Below are 21,392 nucleotides of genomic sequence, written 5' to 3'. Positions count from 1 at the left end.
CATACTTGAAAGCATCTGGCGAAAATGTGGAGAAAATGGCCACCGATCGGATTAAAATGATGTTTATTGAACAATACGGAACATACGGGTACTTCTGAGGACCCGTACATTATTGTAACATCCGTGGCCATGGGGTAAGCACTTTATGTAGATGTATAGTATGGGCCGTAAATGGAGAAAGTATAAACACCAGGTTGAAGTTCATCCTAGAAGTTCATCCATGACTGTCATAATATGACAGTCATGTTTCAGGGCTAAATTAGGCCTAAACCATGCCCGATGCCATACCATGCCAGTATACTGTCGCAGGGAAATAGCCTGAAAGTTCGTAGTTTAACCATAGCGTTATGAGTTTAACACATTTCTTGAACGAGGAAATTGCTTGAATGAGATTAAATTAAAAAGGCGACTGCATGACATGTGTGATCAACTAAAATGACGTCATCGCGGAGGGGGCGCAGCGCACGTGGGTTGAGTCCGTTTGGTTTCCCTGGAAACGAGACGCACTGACAGTAGTAGCCTATTGGCATAATGTCATAGAGTTAAAAAATAAGCATAATGTCCTCCCTGACAGAGAGAGACATGGCAGAGATAGCGACACTTAAGGTAGGCCGAAATGAAAGAGTCGTTTTCAGATCTAAACTGGTCGTTTGTTTGTTGGCCTATCTGTGCGAATTGTCACCATTGGCTGTCACACACAATGGTTTCCACCTTTAGCGTAGCTACAAAGCAGTGTTGGAAAAGTAGCCTACTCAATTTTTTTACTTAAGTAAAAGTATCAATACTGCAATGTAGAAATACCCTGTTACAAGTAAAAGTCCGGAATTCAAAATGTTCTTAAAATGTACTTAAAGGTACAAAAGTATTGGTATCAAAATATACTTAAAATACCAAAAGTAAAAGTACTGATTATGCAGAATGTCCCATTTCACAATTTATCATTATGTTTAAAAAGTATTTAAAAAATAATTTGAAAATAGCAGATCTACAAGCTCACAACATGTCACATCACAACATGTTGTGAGCTTGTAGATCAGTTATTTTATAGCCAAAGTCTAAATAGGCCTGAAGTGGTTAATGTGTATGTTTTGTAATAATAATGAAATTCTACAAAATAACTAGTAACTACATTTTTCAAATAATTGTTGTGGAGTAAAAGTACAATATTTGTCTCTGAGATGTAATGGAGTAGAAGTAAAAGTACTTGAGTAAATGTACTTAGTTACTTTTCACCATTGGCTACAAGTGCATGTACATTTTTGTGCCATAGGGCTCTGTAGAGATATTCAGCAAAATGCAAAGTATTTTTTCATCATCCACAAATCAAATCTTATAGGGACTGTACTCTCACTCTCAAATCAACCTTTGTCTCTGTCAAAAGTGAGGGATTCTTCTTTTTTTTTTCTTTTTAACAGGGCGTCTTTAACCATTTATTTCAATTAAATGGGGCTTTAACAGTAAGGGACTATATGACAGGAGGCACTGCAAACCATAATGATTTATGAATGGCATGATCTTTAGGGCCATTAAAAATGGGTTCTTGGTGGATCACCCAGTTAAGGCACACTTGCACAGACCAAATGCTCCTAGTGAGCGGGAGGACCTGGGTTTGAATCCGACCTCTTTCTTTCTCACACCTCTCCTCTCTCTGCCTTTGTTTTTTCTGCACTGACCTATATGGGAAAAAAACAAAGATCAAATGACAAAGATACATCTTTAGAGAAAAGGGGGGCATTAGATTTTGGGCAAGAGCTTCCTTCCCATGCATCATCCGATTCTTTGACATAGTAGCTGCCCCTCTTTTTGACAAACAAGGTTAGCCTACTAGAAAACACACTAATGGTGCTAATTGACAACCTAATTATCTCCTATGAGCAATTCTTTGGGCTGATTGGAGCATTCCCTTACTGTGTTTGTGTGTGCACAAAACAAAGATAAATTTCCACATGTTCTTATTACAACAGATTGTTTTCTGAAGACTGCACTTCTATCTGCCTGTCTTTCGGTTTGTCTGTCAGAGAGAAGAAGGGATACAGCGGCTCAGTGGTCACTTCGTATGGCCTGAGTTCTCAGGGTCACAGCGGCACTTCCATCAGCAGTTCATGTATGATGTCACGTTGTTCGCTGTGGCACACGGCTTCCCCTGGTCCGATGTGATCCGGGTGGCCAACATGGCCAAAGACCTCTTCCCACGGCTAGATGGTTTGCACAGACATCATTCTTTGTGTAAAAAGAGGAGAGGACACACCACTTCCCTCTCTCTTTTTCCTTTAGGCAACATTAGAAAGTTGAAGACTGTAAATTAGTTCAAAGTATACTAGTACTACTCATACTCTCAGAAATTGGTACTTGACCCATAGGATCATGCTGATATACTCCCCCTTTTTAAGAATCTAATCTGATCTAAACTGCTTCCAAATCCTGGTAATCTCAGGCGCCTTTTATACTGCATCTTTTGTATCCTCCTACGTAGTTTGCATTCACCTGCCATCCTTGTCATTCTAGACATCTAATTAGAAGCTAGTCAGACCTGCATGGGTCACCAGGAGATCTGAAAATGGGCGGGACCAGGGGGGGTGGGATTTGAACCACTACTCTGAAGCTGTCCTCTCTTCTCTACCAGGCATAGATGTGCCAAAACTGCTGTCCATGCTGAGGGATACATTGTCTGAATGTTTGCCCTGCCTCATGCCAGTTCGCCAACACCAGCTCATCCTGTACCTCACTGACACCTGCAGTGCCAGGCACCGGCTCTTCCAGGCTGTGGTGGGAGGAACCGCCAACATGTCATTCGCCCAAAGACACCTGGAGGTACAGGTGCCACCCAGACACCTCCCTCTTGCACAGGTAGTAAAAAACAGTCAATAAACCTACATTTGTATGGCATATTTTACAAGTGCACAGACCAATAACAGACAAATTATACACAATGCATGCAGCCCACTGGGCAAGACCTAGCCGGTTGAGTGTCTAAACGGAAGTACCGCCCAAGGAAATGACGTTGAAGCTATACAAGCTGTTTACATTCTCTGTGAATGAAAGTGTTGTGATTGGTCGAAAAAGATTGTTTCCGGGGGAAATACATACGACAGAAGTCCCACTCCTATAGACACTCTGCATTAGGTCGTGACCAGGCTTTTCTCCTCTGAGATGAGTAAAGGCTGGGAACGAGGCTATATGTATTCAGTGTAAAAGTGTAACAATAAGAAACAAGGTGTTAGCTCAAATAAATGTGTTGAGAAGCGTTTTCTGTAGCATCGGTATTGTAATAAATAGCTATTAATTCAAAAGGTATACATTTATTTGTTGATGTAAATGTAAAGCAGAGTGATACAGAGACCTGAATCCTAGCATCCCTATTCTGGGGGTAAACATACTAGGTAGGTATGTACGTACTTTATCCAAGGGGAATATAGACTTAATTTTGCAACATTCGGCAACAATAGCAGATTAACAAACTCACAATGCGTCATGTTGTGAACTTGTAGATCGTTAATTTTTGGCAAAGAGATTTGATGTACAGAGAAGAAAGGTGCGGACGAACCATAGAGCTCTGGGGGACCCGGTCAACAAAATATAGGTGTTACAGGCGGATAAACATCTATAAAACAATTTACAAATGATACTCCCATTTAACATTACATAGCTAGTAGAACCAGAAGCGTTTGCAGCATCTATCCATGGAGGATAAGGTTAAAAGGACCATACCGGTGGTCTGGCTTGCAGTAACTTGAAACTTACTTGAGAAAGGTGAACCAACACTCTACATTTCAGTACGCAGTTATTTTTTATAAACGTTACATTTACTTTGCATTTGAAAAATATAGACCCTGAGGAAAGGATTGATTTACTAACTAAATTCAAACGTCCATGACTTCTTAACCATGCATGTTTAGCAAACACTGACTCTGTAACAGTTGAATGACTTTGGATAAAATGTTTATTTATGATATATGACCGAAGCCGTGAATATGATATATGACCGAAGCTGTGAATAAACCATGGCATGTGGTGAATTTGGTATGGTTCACATTCACAACAATATACTTTAGAAACTGTGTCAGCCAAAGCAGTGGCGTACCCACTGTAGAGGCAGGGCAGGCGGTCGCCTGCCCAACTAAGATCTCGCCTCCCCTAGAAAACCCAAATAACCCGAAAATGTGTCTTGCGTGCTTAATGTCCTCAAAGTCACGAATCCAACAAGCTTTGAACTGAGCAGATTGGAACTTTCGTTCCAGAGATAGTGGCCAAAACACCTTGAAAACAGCAACTTTCGCCGATTTTCGATCGCCGATTTTCGATTGAGTTGAAATGTCTTTTTGGGGGGTAATATCCTGCCCTAAATTTAATTCTTGGGGACGCCACTGAGCCGAAGAATAAATAGTAAGTAAGTAAGTAAATCGGTAGCTCTACATTCTGATTCACAACAACTCTTATTCCTGCTACTGCTTGTGACTGTGATGATCTGTATCTACCAACTCTGCTGTGGATGTAGGGCACTGAACAATGTGAGTGGGAGTTTCAGCAGCAGGAGGCCAAACTCAACGCTACCCTGCGTCAGAAGGAGGTGGCATTGAGGAATCTCCGACTAGGGTCAGAGGTCACCATGGAGGAGGTCCGCGATGGCGAGGACAGACAAGTAGATAAAGAGGTTGATCCTAGTTTGTCACTTGTTTTCTCTGACAGACTTATGCACGCATACAGTACATGTACACTTATCCACTGTAATTTGTGTTTGAATTCCATACAGGGCGTGTGTGAACTGGTGCGTGTTGCTGTGAGGGCCAATGGGGCCCACATACGGGACAGACTAGACAAAGAAGCCTCCCTGGTCGGTGACCTCCTTGAGCTTAAACTGCAGCTCACAACCTTAGCCACCAGGAGGCTCCACCACTCTACTCCTTCCAGCACGGTCACAGCGAGTCCTGTCCAGACACAGACACACACCAGGAAGAGGAATGGCCCGCTTACAAAAAAAAATAATGCGTGACAGATGAAATCATGGACTACCATAGACAACAAGTAAATGTAAGAGCCCAGTTAATAAAGACAATATGTCTTTATAAAGGCAATACATAGACGATACGTGTCTAACACGTTGGGCTTTGAGTAAAAGGAACGGTTATCAAATAGGCTCTTGGGCCTTTAAAAGCTGATGATGGTTCAGTCTTGTCGTCATCTCTTCTGAATGCTGAAAGGTCCATGACAATAGAATACTCTGCCATGTTTCAACTTGGCCTCTCTGCATCTGTTGGTTGTGAATGTGACACATTAATGAAATATATGGCTGCAAGTTCACCTTGTGTGCACCAAGTACAGTGCAACTCAGGTTTGTTTTACAAAGTATAGAGGGTCTAAGTGGTTAATGTCAGGCTGCTATGACAGTTGGGTTCCATCTTTATTCAAGTTAAAAAGCCAATAGCCATAAAGGCATATTCTATTATTTCAATCTTGTATTTCCTGTACCCACAGAAACAGAATGCGAGAAACTGCACTGGAAACAAGTAGAATTAGTAAAATGAATCTGGAAAAATACAAATACATTATTTAGAGAATATAAAGTTGTGAAACACAATAGGACAGTTCTTTACCTTTATGTTTCTGTGTCATATGACAACAATATTTGAATGTTCGTATAATGTTTTATATTTTACAACTGTATTACCCAATTAGTACCAAGCGTTGATGAGAAACATATTCTCCGAAGAAAGTTGCAAGTTCTAGATATGACAGCAAAAGAATAAACAAAACAAACAAAAAATAGTCACAGGGAGGAAATGGTGAAAATGTGATCCATATATATAAATATTTAATTTAAAAAAAGAAGAGACATTTTGCTTGAATGAGAGACGCAGCAAAATATACCAACCTACATTTTAGAAAAGAAAGTCTTACATTTCCATGGATCACGATGCTGACATGTGTCACAAACATAACATCTCTGCAAAACTTGTCTACATCTACAGCTTATTATAAGTGCATCCAACATCTATGAAGCACATAATTCCCAAAACTGAGCAACTCTACACAGCTTACCATCAGATAAAACAGATTGCTAACGCATTCAACATTCAAAAAGCCATTTAGCACCAAAATAATATATGCTTAAGCTCCTAGACAGAATAACAATGTAACATAGCCCATAACTTAAAGGACACTAAAAACATAAAGCACACAAGTGCAAATGTCAATAAAATAATAAATAAAACAATTTCCCTAGTACTTCCCTAGTATACAGAAGAACAAAGCGTTTTTTGGGGGCAAACAGCTTTCCTGGGGCTCCCATTGCAACAACATTGGTATTATACCTAAGATACATAAAGCTACAGCAGGCCACTATGGTTCAAGCACCCGTACAAACGTGGCTATAGCAACACTAGCTATGGCCACCCATACCAATATCCATGGTAACAGTAACTATGGTAAAAGTCTCAAGTATCTATGGTTACAGTACATATATTTAGGGGCCAGTTGGGAATTCTGAGTAAAGGGTCTTTCTAAAGGCCAACTAGTTTCAAGGACGGTGTCCTTTTTTCCCCAGAGGCTTGGATTTAGCTGCTATATATGCAACATTGTCATGCTGCCACGGGCGGGAAAGTCATCTGCATATAATATCTGCAGATGCCGCAGTATGAGAACATGCGTGTACATTCAGGAACGCAGAGAGCGGAATTCTCTGGAAAAGTTCAGTAACTTTGCTTTAGCATCCAGCGTGGCTAGCATAGCATGAAGCTGTGGCTATTTGTTAGCTTTGGAGCCGATTCTTCTTTGACTGTCGTTTATGACTAGTGCACAACAATGCCACCATGTCCCAGAGGGTGGGCGGTAAAGTGGATTAGAAGGAATAGGAATGGAGGGATAAGGTGAAATAGACGAGAGCAGAAAGAGGACAGGGTAGGATGAGAGAAGCTGGCGTTTGAGGAGGGATATATATGGACGGAGGGGGATATTTGGATGTACTGTAGGCAAATACTATGACTGTTAAAAAAGTAACAGCTCGGTGGTTTTGGAACTTTTTTATCTTTCCTTTTTGAAATACCTAAAAGTATATTTTATGGCTTTGGTTTTATAGCTGCCAGTGTCAGCGCAAGCCAAAACTAAATGAACTACACTTGGTGACAGGAGCATTTACCTCCAGAATGGATCTGGGTTTCCATACTCCTCTAACTCACAGATCTTCTTAATGATGATAAGGCTTTGGACATACAGTACAGTCCAAGGAGTGACATGTGGACAGGGACTGAATTTCACTCCCTCCTGCGTGAGTCCACTCTAAGACACGCTACAACAGGCTCAGAAGGCGTGTGCCAGCCGCTTGCCGGGGGTGATGTGAGTCAGCATGGCTTGCACTAACTCTGGGAGATCGTACTCGTGCTTCCAGCCCCAGTCCCGTCGTGCTGCACTGTCCTCCAATGCCATTGGCCAACTGTCCGCTGAGTAGGGCGGGAGGGAGGGAGAGAGAGACAAGGGTAAAATCAAGTCAAAACGTTAGTTGTTTTTCACGCTTCATCTGTAGCAAGCAAACGGCCAGTGTTGAACCCCAGCTGAACTCCATCACCATGGTAGCTCATGTTGAACTGGGCTCCATCACTATGACAGATTCATTGCAGAGGGGATGACATACAGTACAGGCTTCTACAGCCACGCAAATGTGTTACAGCCCTGCAATACAGTTAAACAAAGTACAATTGAGTGAGTAGTACTGAGTGAGTAACTGGCATATACATGTAGGTGGTGATGATGCAGAGAACCTTGAGAAGAACACTAGTTCTCGGCCTTGCAGAACTTGTTGATAATTGGTTGGTCGTGTTTGCCCACATTGGATATTAAAAAAAGCTTTTGTAAAATAACAGCTCGCAATATAATTCACTTTCATATTAAATTTCATTGGATTCTCAAGACTAATTGATGCAACTGATTGCCCTGCATAGGTTTGTGAATAAGCCTTGTTTTCTCACAGCCTCCCTCAGTGTGTGGGCATTGGATAGGCTGCACACCCTTTCTGTTCATTTATGATTCATCAGTGTAAATGTGTAGAACATTAGCGTGCACAGAAGCTATATGATGCATTTACATTCATCACATTTTTGGGGGATCATTTTCATGCCCGTCACACACACAGACCTCTATAGTATCCACTCATCTAATAATATGGACCGCTTGCTGCATCCTACGCTTAGAATGCTGACTGTTTGCTAAAGCTTCCATCGATCAATTCAGAATACTGATTATTCATATTTAGTCATGTTATACTTTATTTAGAAAGACATGGAAAAAGCACATGGAAGTACAGTTTACAATACAAGGTCCTCTAAAATGGATCGCCCATAAAAGCTAACGGCTTGTTTCAAATGAGATCCCACGTGCACAAATCATGGCGATTTAGTGAAAGGCATTGTCCTAGTACTTAATCCATCCATCCAACATCCACCCTCCTATCCATCCAACATACATCCCATCTTTCCATCCATGGAACATCCACCCTCCTATCGATCCAACATCCACCTTCCTATCCATCCATCTAACATCCACCCCTCCAACATCCACCCACACATCCATCCATGCAACCAATATCCACATCCATCTATCCAACATACACCCACCCCATCCATCCATCCATCAACATTCAAATAAAATCCATCCACTCATCCATCCGACCAAAATCCACCCACGCATCCACCCACCTATGGCCTGTCGTATGGGCTCAACGTTGTAGGTGATCCTGAAGTCAGGCAGCACTTTCTGCATCTCCTGGGTGAGCTGCTGTGGCGTGAAGCTTGTGGCGTGGATGTTGTACGTGCGGCTACTCAGTGCGTCTGCCGGAGCCTCCAGCACCTCTAGGGTGGCTCTCAGACAGTCATCTGTAGGGGGATGAAGGAGAAGGGGAAAAAAAGGACAAAAGAGGATAGGAAAGGAGAGAAGTTGTGCAAGTACCACCAGTGGAGGAACAAGGGATGAATGTGGGTGGAGAGGATGAAGAAAGACAGACATTAGAGAATGGGGATGAGAAATTTATTTTTAATTATTTGACATTATTGTTTTATTTTATTTGACAGAGCTAGCAGAGAGGAAAGGACCACCATATTGGGGAGTATGTATGTGTGTGTGTACCTACCTATGTACATCATTGGGAGACGCGTGTCACTGCGCAGGTTACATTCAAACTGACCCGTCTTCACGGCTGCATGGAAGATCTGGACTGCATAGTCTGGCAGGGAAAGCAAGAGGTGAATAAAGCACATCTAAATAAGTAAAGCTTTTATGTCTACAACAACTTTATAACCACAGTTCATAAAGGCTTTATAATGGTAAACTAACAATAACAGAGGAAAAACACCAACAAAAAACAATTTACAAGTACAGATTAAAAGCAGGCTAAATTAGACAAAAGGAGCAGAAATAAAACAAAAAAAAATAAAAAAAAATAAAATGCAATTGAGCATATTGAAAACAACTGAAAAACGGATGAAAGGAAGTAAAGGGAGGTTATGAGGCAAAAGTCAAAGCCACTTTTGAATCTTTAATGAACATCTGAATTGTCAACATATGAGACAGCAATGTGGCGTGGTTGAAATTCAACAAGCCCATCTTATTGTTTAGCCGGAATGGCTGCCATGATGCTTATTCCAGTCAAAGCCACTCAGGCGCTCACAGTGGCACAGGGATGGGTTTACCAACCAAGCTCATAACCTAAACTCTATGTACATAGGTACATTTCTGTGAAACTCTGCAGGGAGGCAGTAAAATACACAGTAAACCCCAGAGGTGCCACTCCAGGATATTTGTGTTTCTGAAGCACTGAATGCACACAGCGGCTGCATACTCTGCCACCACACATGGTTAGGAAAGGAAGGGAACCAGTGCTTACCAGTGGTACCTCCACCAGGCTGGGAGTCTGCGGAAATGATGCCTGGGTACCTGAGACAGCGGAAGTCCAGCCCATATCTGTGGTGGTAGTACTGAGAGAGAGAGAAACAGGACTTAAACACAAAAGAGCAGGGAAAACTTAGAACATAGTAAAGAAAAGCCAAGAGTTCCCCCCCCCCCAAGCGTTAATAGCACAATAAATGTAGGGACAGTGTCTTTGAGAATGACATGAAATTGCCCATCTTGAATCTCAAATTCTCAAGGTCTCATGCGATCCCTGATTCAGTTTTATGGGATTTATTTTTAGGAACATATGCTATTGAAACGGTAGCACTTGAAACCATGAATAGTGAAACAATATCTCTCTATTTCCTCTATACAGGTATAGGGTATGTGGGTTAGGGATGGGGCCATTAACTAATATAATACTGTGCTGCTCTAGCAGTACTACATACACGTTGGCAGTTCTAAAGACTGGATTTGACATTAATTAGTTGTAGAAGTGGTTCGTTCTAATATGGGATATATAAACTGCTTTTTACAACTCAGTGGCCTTGTGGTTAGAGTGTCCGCCCTGAGATTGAAAGGGTCGGGGTTCGATTCCCCGGCCGGGTCATACCAAAGATAAATGGGACCGCATGCCTCCCTGCTTGGCACTCAGCATCAAGGGTTGGATTGGGGATAAGTCCCTGCGACATACTAGCCTCATGTCCAGGGGCTGTACTTGTACATCAAGCCGCCTCATGCAATAGAAACAGGAGATGGGCTCCTGCCCTATGGTCCACATGGCTCGGCAAGGCTAATTTACTACTTATGCTGCTTTTTTAACCACAGCGTGGTGCTGATGTGTAACTTTACCCTGTTGGATTTATCCAATGTATGTATCAAATCCAAAGTTTCTGGCCAAATTCTTATGTTTTATTATATATTATAAAAAGTCCAAATGCTCATCCCTAATATGGGCGAGCAGCCCGTTGTTTTTTTGCATGTACAATATATGTCCCAGGGTAATTGCTACCCATTAGCAGAAGGATGCATGTTGGTATTACACTAATGGCAATAAGCATCTCTCCGTTTTTCTGTCTTAGGAGTTTTCCTAATTGCACAGATACCATATTCTTCTGCCCATTATAGACCTAGAGTAGGCGTGGTGCATAACAGCATGCATGGCTCGCCGCAGGAACACTGAACAGATGTGTCACTAGAGTGTCATAAATAATCATGGCATCTCTGTGTGCAGCTTTTGGAAAATGTCCAGCATTCAATATGCTTCGGATACGAGCAAGCTTTATAGTCCAATTGCACCCACACAAACTGTGCTCATATTGGGATGGAACAAACACACCATGCTGTGCCAAAAAAAGATATGGTACGATACACTCTAGCTTTGCTATATGCATGAATGTTCGTTATATTGACATTCAGATCTAAATTCCAAGGTTCAGACAGGCAATATAGTCGGAATATCACAGTAGCCTACTATATAAATCATGTTTGTTTGTGATTTATGACAAATTAAAGCAAGAGTGAAACAGACTGGCTACTCACTCTGCTTTTTGCACGTCTGAACTGAACGTCATACTATCGATGGGGATTAAAAGGGATATTTCACTTTCAAACATGTTTGGGGTGATTTTAACATCTACTCTGGCTTTTGTGTTTTTAAAGTTCCAGTTCACAAGTTGACCAACTTGTTCAGAAATATAAATGTTTGATCAATAATGTCCCTGTCAAGTCTATTTCTCACCCAAAAAACATCTATAAAAGGAGTTTGCCTAGTAGCCATAGTATCAACGTATTTCATCTTCTTGTGTGTGTCTTTGTATACTGCATGTGTGAGTGTGAGTGTGTATGTATTGCTGTATTGTTGTATTGTGCTTTTTGCTTTGGCAATGTAAACGTATGTTTTCTCATGCCAATAAAGCCCTTGAATTGAATTGAAATTGAGTGTGAGTGTGAGTGTGAGTGTGAGTGTGAGTGTGAGTGTGAGTGTGAGTGTGAGTGTGTGTGTGTGTGTGTGTGTGCATGCGTGCATCTCACCTCACCCATCAGCTCGGCATGGACTTTGGAGACGCCGTAGATCGTGCGAGGCCTCTGCACGCACAGCTCTGGAGCGGGGTCCTTGGGTGACGAGGGCCCGAAGGCACCAATGGTGCTGGGCACAAACACACGCAGACCGTGCTCGGTGGATATGTCTAATATGTTATGGAGGCCTGCAGAGAGAAGGAGGTCATCACGGTGTGAATCTGTGTGTGTGTGTGTGTGTGTGTTACAAATAAGAACTTATACATTCTTTATGTCCTAGACGCTGAACCAGTGGCAAGGCTTTTGAATACAAATCTAAACATTATAGTAGAGCATTGTGGGCGAGACAGAGACAGTGAGAGAGAGTTCACGTGTTAGGATCAGGGGTCATCAACATGTCCGTACATGGACAAACATGTCCGTGGCAAGACTTGTCTATGTGCGTTTTTAACGAAAAATATTGTCTATAATTTGTTCTCTTTTTTTTTATATTCACAATCTAGTCTTAAACAATGTGTTTGAATAATTTTGGTGACTCATAAAGTGTCGGGATGACATTCTCATTAATATGTTGCAGAAAATTTGTGGTATTGTACGTGATACCTGTACCACGTACGTCGTACAGTATGTGAGTCAAGTCAACGGTATGACCACAGTGGAAAAGAGCAAAAACATGGCATGTCATCTGTTCAGAAGAAGCTACATTTTCTTCAGTTGAGAGAAAGTGTTTCGTAGTGTCCAATGATAACAAAAACAACTCAATTATAATAACACTCAACAAGCATAATCCATGTAAACTATTGTGACATTGCATTCCTTTGAATCCTGCCATGCCCTTCATTAATCACTCATCATGAACATAATTATCTGTTTGACTCTAAACTAGTCTAGCTGGTAGAACTTCCTGGCTCCCCCTGTCCTCAAGTAACACTGTCCTCTGAAAAGCCATCTGTCTATATACAGTAATAACCATATGAAGTATAATACACACCCATTCACCTTTGCAGCTAAGTGGCCCTTTTGCTCCTGCAATGTAAGATGGAAGCACTGTCTGTACTGATAAGACCCAATTATTGAAATCCCAAACATGGAATATACTTGGACCATGCCACATTTAATATACTACATTCAGTACACAGTGGATACATTCCCAGTCTCCAGGTTTTCTAAAGTATAGCTCACCACTTTATCTCCAACATCCCGATTTTGGGCATGCCGTTTTAGGCTAAAAAGAAAAGAGAATTGCTGATCTACAAGCTCACAACATGCCGTGATGTGTTGTGAGCTTGTAGATCGGCTTTTTCCAAAAAAATAATTTAGATTTTTTTTTTTCCTTCTTTATAAGTGGCTTGTTATAAAATGTGTAGTGCAGTGGAATAGAGTAGACACTATGGCACATCAAGAGTCCATAGTACTGTATACATTTGGGGCTACGCCTATGTGTTTCTGGTAATATTACTGATCACTTGTTTTGCATGTCCGTGGCAAAAATAAAATATTGATGGAAATGTCCATCACAAGCTGGCATGGTGATGACCCCTGGTTAGGATCCATTCAAATTATGGGTGGAGATATTTGTATGAGTGTGTGTATGTGTGTGCATGTGTGCGTGCATGTACCTGTGATGTTGACCTCTTTGGCCAGTGAGACATTGCTCTCTCCCACAGCAGACAGGATGGCTGAGTAGTGGACCAGCCAGCTGATGTTGTTGTTCACTACGATCTCCCTCAGGTTCTTATAGTCCAGGATGTCAGAGTAGATGAATGGACCTGCAGGGGAGACACATGTGCAAACACACACAGACATTTGCATAGAGAAGTACAAAATAACACACTACCAAAGATAGAGATGCCAAAGCAAACCTACATCTGCCGATCCCTAACCAACAGGCACCTATTGTACATGCAGACAAGTAAACACACGTTAATGCAATTGAAGAGTAAGAATAAACACCCTGACCCTACACGTACACACACGCACACACATTAAATTGAATACAGTCTATCTATACACATAAAAAACAGACATAAAAGACTAAAGCATAAACAATTAGGAATTAGTTTGACAAAAAATGTCCACAGCCAATGATCATTGATGATAATAATGTTACATTGCAGGCAATAGTGTATATCTAATCTAAGAGAGCATCAATCAATACCAAGGAAAGCAACCTTTATTATTCCCTTTAGATTTAAAATGCAGTATTGATGACCATTTATTATTCTAGTCTATCCGTCCTCTGAAAAGATGTGGGTTACAGTTTAAAAGGAGAAACACTTTATGAAGTTTATTAAATGTACTGTATTGTTAACTTAAATTCCACCACAACAAAGTGAAGTTGATGTGCAATGCTGATAATGAGAAAATGATAGATAACATAGTATCATATAGTTATTGTGAGCCCATTATCGTGTATCATATCGTATCGTGAAATTTGTGTAATCGTGACACCCCTACCACTTACCACTGTGAAACACATCATTCGAGGGCTTCCGGATGTCAGACAGAATCACATTATTTTTTCCAAACCGCCTCCTGGGGATGAAACATCAACACAACACTTTAAGGCAATGGACCCTACTCCGAACTTTAGTTTTGTGACTTTAAGTCCAGATAGCACACAAATAAACAATAAGCATTAAGCACACTCATACACACATCGAGAGGGTCATATGGTGATTGTACATGACTGAAATACTTTTGAAAAATTGGTGAAGAAGGTCACGGAGCTGCTTACCTCAGCAACTTTGCAAGCCCCACCCCCAGCTGACCGAGTCCCCCTGGGATGGAGAAAGACAAAAAACATAGGCCGTCATGGAAACCACTATGAAGGGGAGCAACTTGGAATGATTAGTGTAGGCTTCCATGCTGAAGTCATGACATATCAATGCTGACAACGCTCAATGTATGACGGTAAAATAGAACTTCACGAAAACCACAAAAGAGCCAATGTGATGAAAAAACTAAAAAGATCCTGTAAAGTTATAATAATGAGATTTATTTTCTAAATGACTTAGTATCTCAAAAAAATGACTTTGTATCTCAAACTAATTAGCATCTTTACAAAATTATAATAATGATTCAGTACCTCAATCAAGTTACTCATTATTTTGAGAAATTGCGTTTTTTAGATACAAAATCTATCGTCTTTTGAGGAAGTTTCACTATAAGGAGAAGTTTCTCATTATAGTGACTTACAGGAACTTCCCCCCCACCCCAAAACAATAAGGTGCAATAGAGGTGAGAGACAGACACACCTCGGATTACAGCGAAAAATGGATTGCAGCAGAACCAGGTGGATTCATTATAATTATATGGTATAAGCAAAGCCGAGAGCAACGCACAGCCTAATGTTGACACAGCAAATAGAACGCACTGAAATGTCCCACCAGTGATGAGGACTTTGGGGTGATCCGTCTCTGTGCATGAAGAGGAGTAACTCCTCTCGTCGGCAGAAGCCTGATGCCTGGAGAAGCCGACACTGGACCTCAGAGTGCTCAGGCCTTCGGCGCCGTACAGGGGCCTGTTCCTGTTCCCCGCACGCCTGACTGCACCTCTGAGCAACGCCGCCACCACCGACATCCTGAACACTCCCTATTCAAAAGATATACATAAAATAACATGACCCACATAACCCATTAAGAACTGAGAGCACCTTTTATGCAAAAACATCTCATGGCAAAATAAAGCAATTCTATTCATCTTATCCATTCAGCTCCAGACAAATGTTAGGTGTGGTATTACACACTACAGGATGTACAGGGTTGTAATATATAAGCATAGTATAACAAATATAAGATAGTTGTAATTCACACCATTTGCTCAGTAATAATACAACAATTTCCTGAATGTAGGTTCATTTTTGAGACAACTGTGTAACATTCAACATCCTTGTGCATACGATGAGAAATGTTCATCAACAGATCTGAGCCTGTAAGAAGGGGGGTGTTGATCTAGCCTGTGTGCGTGTGCGTGCGCGTGTATGTTTCTCCTGTGTGAAATGTTTATTACTGATTATGTGTGGAGCACTCAGCAGAACTCTGCCAATAACACCATTATCCACCTTGAGTGGGCGATAACGTTATGTTCTAATCTCACATCACTTTGTATACCTGATCTCAACTCTCAAAGTCACTTTGGCTGGTTAGGTTATGATATTTGGTAGCTTGTAAGAGCCTAGATGTCTCCACTAGGCATGCAGCTATTGTTTTGGTTACAGCCTTGTTATGGTTCAACTTGTCCTTGAAGCAGCTGGCATAACTATTGTCTGATCCCTGTGCTCTTTCACCGCAGAACTACAGTACCACCGACCTGAGTGTTATTGTACGTCTCCCCATGATATCATGTACATTATTATTAAGGCAAAACCATCACCACCTAGAATATTGTTTCGACTCCTATTGCCTCATCAATTACTTATAGATCCAGAATTCCATGACAGAACCCATTCGGGTTTAGCTGACTCTGTTTTGAGAGATTAGGTTATTATAACCCTTACAATTATAGTATGTACTGTAAGTCCACAGTACACACACTGTGGCACATTCTGTGCCTGGGCAGTACAACAGTGGTTCCCAACTCAAGACCCAAAAGAGAAATCAGATGTTTGTCCAAGAACCAAACTAGTGAAAATAGCAGATCTACAGGTTCACAACACATCGCCACTACTTCTTATTTTTCCCCCCTAATTTATGGAATTTCTTTCACTTTCTTTTATTTATTCATGGAATTATTTTAATTCATGAAAGATTTAGAACTTTGTGTTTTTTGAAAAATGTTTTGAAATAATAACAACATGTAGGAAACAAAATATTGAAGGGATAGTTAGTTATATAAAAATGTGTCTGCGACCCACTGTGTACCGACCCACTAACGTCACCATGGCCACCTGTGATCTTAATTACTGTGAAGAACAAGCCCTCTGCTGCTGACCGACTCTAAATATAGAAGGGGTTTATTGCCCAGACCACCTTGGCACCAATACATATGATGTGTGCGATTAACGTGGGCTAGCGTTAGCTAACATCAGTGTGCCACTGGCTATACTGTACTTAGCGTTAGCTAACTACATATGTAACCACTGCACACAAAGATCAATAAGCTGACATGTGTGACAACGATAGAAAGCTGGTAATCAGATGCTCAGGGTAATAATAACAACATGCTAGATGTGGCTAGCTCAGCTGGCTAATATCACTGAGAACTGGAACAGAGCCAGTTGTCATGGGAGCTAGGTTTACACTCAGCTAGCTTGGCTTCTATTATCAACACGCTTGCAAAGGACACGCCGGTCGTTCACTTACTGTTTACCTTTACTAGTGGACAGCAAAATGCAGACTTTGTTATTCCCTCTTTCCTTGGAGACGAGTCTCATCCAGAGCTGCCCAGACACACCGGTTTGAACACAGCCGAGCAGAGTGAGCCGCAACTCGCGTGTCCCGTGCGTGGCAACTCTGTCCCACTGTGATTGGCTGACAGCCCAGAGGCTCGGTGGGTTGGCCACGCCCTACATACGCTACAACGCTCCTTTAGGTTTGGAACCCTGCTATTAATTTAACTACTTAACTGGAGTCCCTCAGGGCTCAATGCGTGTGTATTTTCTGTTTTCTTGTTATTGAGGGGAAAGCTTCAGCTGAAAATAGCTGATCGACAAGCTCACAAACGCATGGCATTGTGAGCTTGTCGATCAGCCAAGGCTTTCCCCACAATACCAATGCTGGGGTTTAAGTGGTTAAGTCGGTGGTTCTCAAACTTTTTAACTTTTAACCCCATAACTCTCAGAGTTAAGCCTCATGTATACTTAGTTGTGTGCCGGTGACGTGCTCAGTAAATAGTAGATCTACAAGCTCACCACGTGTCACGTATGGTAGGATAGGATAATTCCTTTTAACAGGTCGTTCATGAAAGTCCTTGCAGTCTTGAGCTTGTAGATCTGCTATTTAGTAGGCTACATGCAACAGCTGCATGCAACCAAGTATAAATGAATGAGGCTTTAGAGAGCTGTACGGGTCCATTTGGAACCCCCTCCTCAAGGAACCCTTAGGGTCCCTGGAGCCAGGCTCGGCTCCAGGATGAAATGACTGAGGGGGCAGATGGCAGATGGAAAATGGCATAATCTTTTATTTAGTAAAACAATATGTACATAAAACTTAAACTGAGGAGGCAGAATTTGCAACTGAGGGTGCCAGGCCCCCTCTAGCACCCCCGTGGCCCTGGGCCTGCCTGGACCCCACGTTGAGAACCACTTAATTAAGTGAAGGGCATATTCATTCTCAACAATAAAAAAAAATCCAATCAGGCTTTATCATCATAGCAGGTCATCCGAACTTGGCTGGGAAAAAAAGAGTAACAAAAACTGTACAGTATATGATTACCTGCCAAGTCACTCACCTGTCTTCTCGGCGACAGTGAGCATTCCACCACATATATTTTAAGTATAGGTGATAAAGTGCAGTGGAGGAAAACAGGATTGTTTTGTTTTCCAAAGGAGGCTACCAGAAGGACTGACAAAAAATGAAAGCAAACGAGTTTCACATTTTTCACACTTTTCTGTGATTATCTAACCTGTCTTCTTGGCGACAGTGAGCATTCCACCACATATATTTTAAGTATACAGTAGGTGATAAAGTGCAGTGGAGGTATACAGGATTGTTTTGTTTTCCAAAGGAGGCTACCAGAAGGACTGACAAAAAATGAAAGCAAACGAGTTTGACATACTTTTCTGTGATTATCTAAAAACTGTCAGGAAGTCATCTTCACAATGATTATTTGTATAGTCCTGTTATGAGTGTCATAATCCCATAATCCTATAAACCCCCTGGCTGGCACCCACAAAAAAAAGCATAAAAATGCTTTTCAAAACGTTATATTTTTTAATAGAAGATCTCCAAGCTCACAACATGTCACACTGCAATACCTTGTGAGCTTGTAGATTGTCTATTTTCTCTGGAACCCCCTGACCCCTGGACCCCTGGGAGTACCCGGATCCCAAATTGAGAACTACTGGTCTAACTAGTCCCTGACTGAATGAAATATGCAAGCTGAAAGCAATCCTTTTCATGTATAAGAGACCCCCAAATGAAAATGAAACGATGAAAAGATGTTTTTGTTTAAATGTAATGAAATTGTACATATAATTATTGCACATGAGGAATAGATTCATATTGAAACATATTTAGAATGGTCAGTATTGTTTCTTAATTAAATCTTAGTGAAATTAAACTAACCTATTTGGCTGGGGAGTCCTGGAACCCACTCAAGGACCCTCTTTTGAAAACTAAAGAAAGACAAAGCCGTCATACATGATGTGAGGTATAGAAATGTATTGAGTGCATAGACAGGTGGTCAGTTTTTACAGAGTTAAATTAACACCCAGGACTTTGCCTTGTAGGTACAGTGCACTAATTGGCTTAACTACCAACTGGATGTCCCATTTTGTCTGATGTCCCATGTTGTGTCTTATCTCTCGCTCCCTGCACTGAGGTGAGCAGAACCTGGTGACCCCAGCCCCCCACCCCCTACCCCCCACCCCCATTATGCGGACACACACATGTACACACACACACATGGTGCACAGAACACACAATATTTCTCTTTCTCTGCTCTCTGATAACCAGAAACTGCTCACACTCAACAGTCCTTCATCCACACAGCCAAGGTTGTCATGACAACAGAGAGGGTAATCTCCAGTGGACAGAGAGAGAGATAGAGAGGGGGGGGGGGGGGGAGAGAGAGAGAGAGAGAGGAGATACAGAGCGCAAGGAGAAAGTACATGTGCCAGGAAACACGTGCTTGTTTTACAACGTGTTTCTGAGATTGAAAGACAGATAGTACAGAATGTACAGTATATGTATGTATGTATGTATGTATGTATGTATGTATGTATGTATGTATGTATGTATGTATGTATGTATGTATGTATGTATGTATGTATGTATGTATGTATGTATGTATGTATGTATAGGCATGTGCTGTATGATTATGAAATATTATTACGTTAGAAGACTGAAAGACACAGAGTATCAGGTGTGTACTGAATGTATGCATATATGTATGTGTGTGTGTGTGTGTGTGTGTGTGTGTGTGTGTGTGTGTGTGTGTGTGTGTGTGTGTGTGTGTGTGTGTGTGTGTGTGTGTGTGTGTGTGTGTGTGTGTGTGTGTGTGTGTGTGTATGTATGTATGTATGTATGTATGTATGGGAAACATTCGGCAGCATGTAAAGGATAAAACCCCATAATCATGTTTCCTTCACTCTCTTTCTTTTCCTCATCTTTTATTCCTTCCGATGCGTAACCAATCCCTTCTCTCTCTCTCTCTCTCTCTCTCTCTCTCTCTCTATCTTTCTGTCATGTCCTCCACCCTTTTCTGGGTTCCTGAATACACCCACCCCCCCCACCCCGCCTTAGCCCATCTCCCAAATCCATAATCCATGGCCTCTCCTCCTTCTCTCTCTCTCTCTCACGTCACGTCCCCCCTCACATCTTGTGTTTCCTTGCCTCGCCACATCAATCCCTCCTTCCTTACCCCTCCTTCCCCTCTTCCTCTCTCCCAATGCCTAAACCCTTCTCTCTCTCCCTCTCTTCTTTCCTGCCTCCATCTCTTGTGTCCTCCACATTCCTCTCCTGATTCTTTGATGCTAAACTAAACCCCCTCCCTCACTCCCTTAGTCTTGCACTCCCTTTTCACGGCTGCCTTTGAACCCATTTTATCATCACTTTTCCCTGCACACTTCTCTCCCTCTCCCCCTATCCCATTCTGGGATCCCAGAAACCAGCGCTCTCCCCTCTCTCTGTACGTCCTGCAGGGATCTCTTTAGAGACATATGTTGTGGGTGATTAGGCTGGCAGAGCCACAGAGCAGGCAGGCAGCCCACTGCATGGAGGGCATGGAAGGATGGGAGGGAGATGAAGGGATAGATGACAGAGAAGAGGGAAATGGATGGATGGATGGATGGATGGATGGATGATGGATGGACTGAAGAGAGAGGATAGGAGGGATGGAGGAGGGCTGAATGGGGGAAAGGGAGGTAAGGGAAGTGGGGAAGGAGGAGTGACAGGTGAGGGGAGAATGTGGAACTCCCATTATTCCAGGCCCCATGCTTTCCCCTTGACTTTCAAACAGCACATCTGTGTGCAGACAATGTCCCTCATCATGATGGGGGGGGGGGGGGGGGGTGGAGAAAGGGGTGACTGAGTTGAGAGTGAGAGAAAGAGAGAGAGGGATGTGCAAAAGGAAAGAGGGGAGAGCTGCAGAAATCCTTACATACTACAGTACTACATGCTCTGGCTACAGAAAGCACTCGTTCATGCGAATACCAAAACGCTCGCCCCAAAACACAGTCGCCCCGGGGGAAAACCGGCGACCTCGGAACGGTCAATACATACATAACCTCAGTAAACTATCTATGCCTAAACTTAACCTTATTCCTAAACCTATACAGTAGGCTATTTCTAAACCTAACCTTATTCCTAAACGTAAACCTCAGTAAAACGGTGCCAAAA

The 21,392-nt window shown here is 42.0% G+C and overlaps 2 protein-coding genes across 3 annotated transcripts; one reads left to right on the top strand and one right to left on the bottom strand.

Annotated features, from left to right (window-relative positions):
• Positions 1-558: 558 nt before the first annotated feature.
• cUnh8orf74 (chromosome Un C8orf74 homolog) lies at positions 559-5,508 on the top strand (the record flags this gene model as incomplete). The annotated part of the gene is made up of 6 exons (XM_084050978.1): positions 559-606; positions 2,019-2,202; positions 2,624-2,811; positions 4,496-4,639; positions 4,751-4,912; positions 5,473-5,508. The coding sequence occupies 6 exons, from the start codon at positions 559-561 to the stop codon at positions 5,506-5,508; spliced, it is 762 nt and encodes a 253-aa protein (XP_083907104.1).
• A 268-nt stretch (positions 5,509-5,776) lies between these two features.
• Positions 5,777-17,337, bottom strand: LOC311041120 (L-threonine 3-dehydrogenase, mitochondrial-like). 2 transcript variants are annotated; one of them, XM_084051621.1, is made up of 10 exons: positions 17,203-17,337; positions 15,282-15,486; positions 14,630-14,672; positions 14,357-14,427; positions 13,512-13,661; positions 11,908-12,080; positions 9,869-9,959; positions 9,116-9,208; positions 8,685-8,861; positions 5,777-7,433 (listed from the first exon to the last, which is right to left on the bottom strand). In XM_084051621.1, exons 2-10 carry the CDS (start codon positions 15,472-15,474, stop codon positions 7,294-7,296), a joined length of 1,131 nt encoding a protein of 376 aa, XP_083907747.1. In that variant the 5' UTR covers positions 15,475-15,486; positions 17,203-17,337; the 3' UTR covers positions 5,777-7,293. The 2 variants fall into 2 exon arrangements, with proteins under 2 accessions (XP_083907747.1, XP_083907748.1); XM_084051622.1 differs by having other exon boundaries at positions 17,196-17,333.
• Between the last annotated feature and the right edge of the window lie 4,055 nt (positions 17,338-21,392).

The sequence above is a fragment of the Gymnoscopelus microlampas genome (genome assembly GCF_963454915.1).
Source record: "Gymnoscopelus microlampas genome assembly, chromosome: 24".
Lineage (NCBI taxonomy): Eukaryota > Metazoa > Chordata > Actinopteri > Myctophiformes > Myctophidae > Gymnoscopelus > Gymnoscopelus microlampas.
Note: the sequence above shows the minus strand (reverse complement) of the source record. Positions and strands in the feature narration are given on the sequence as shown.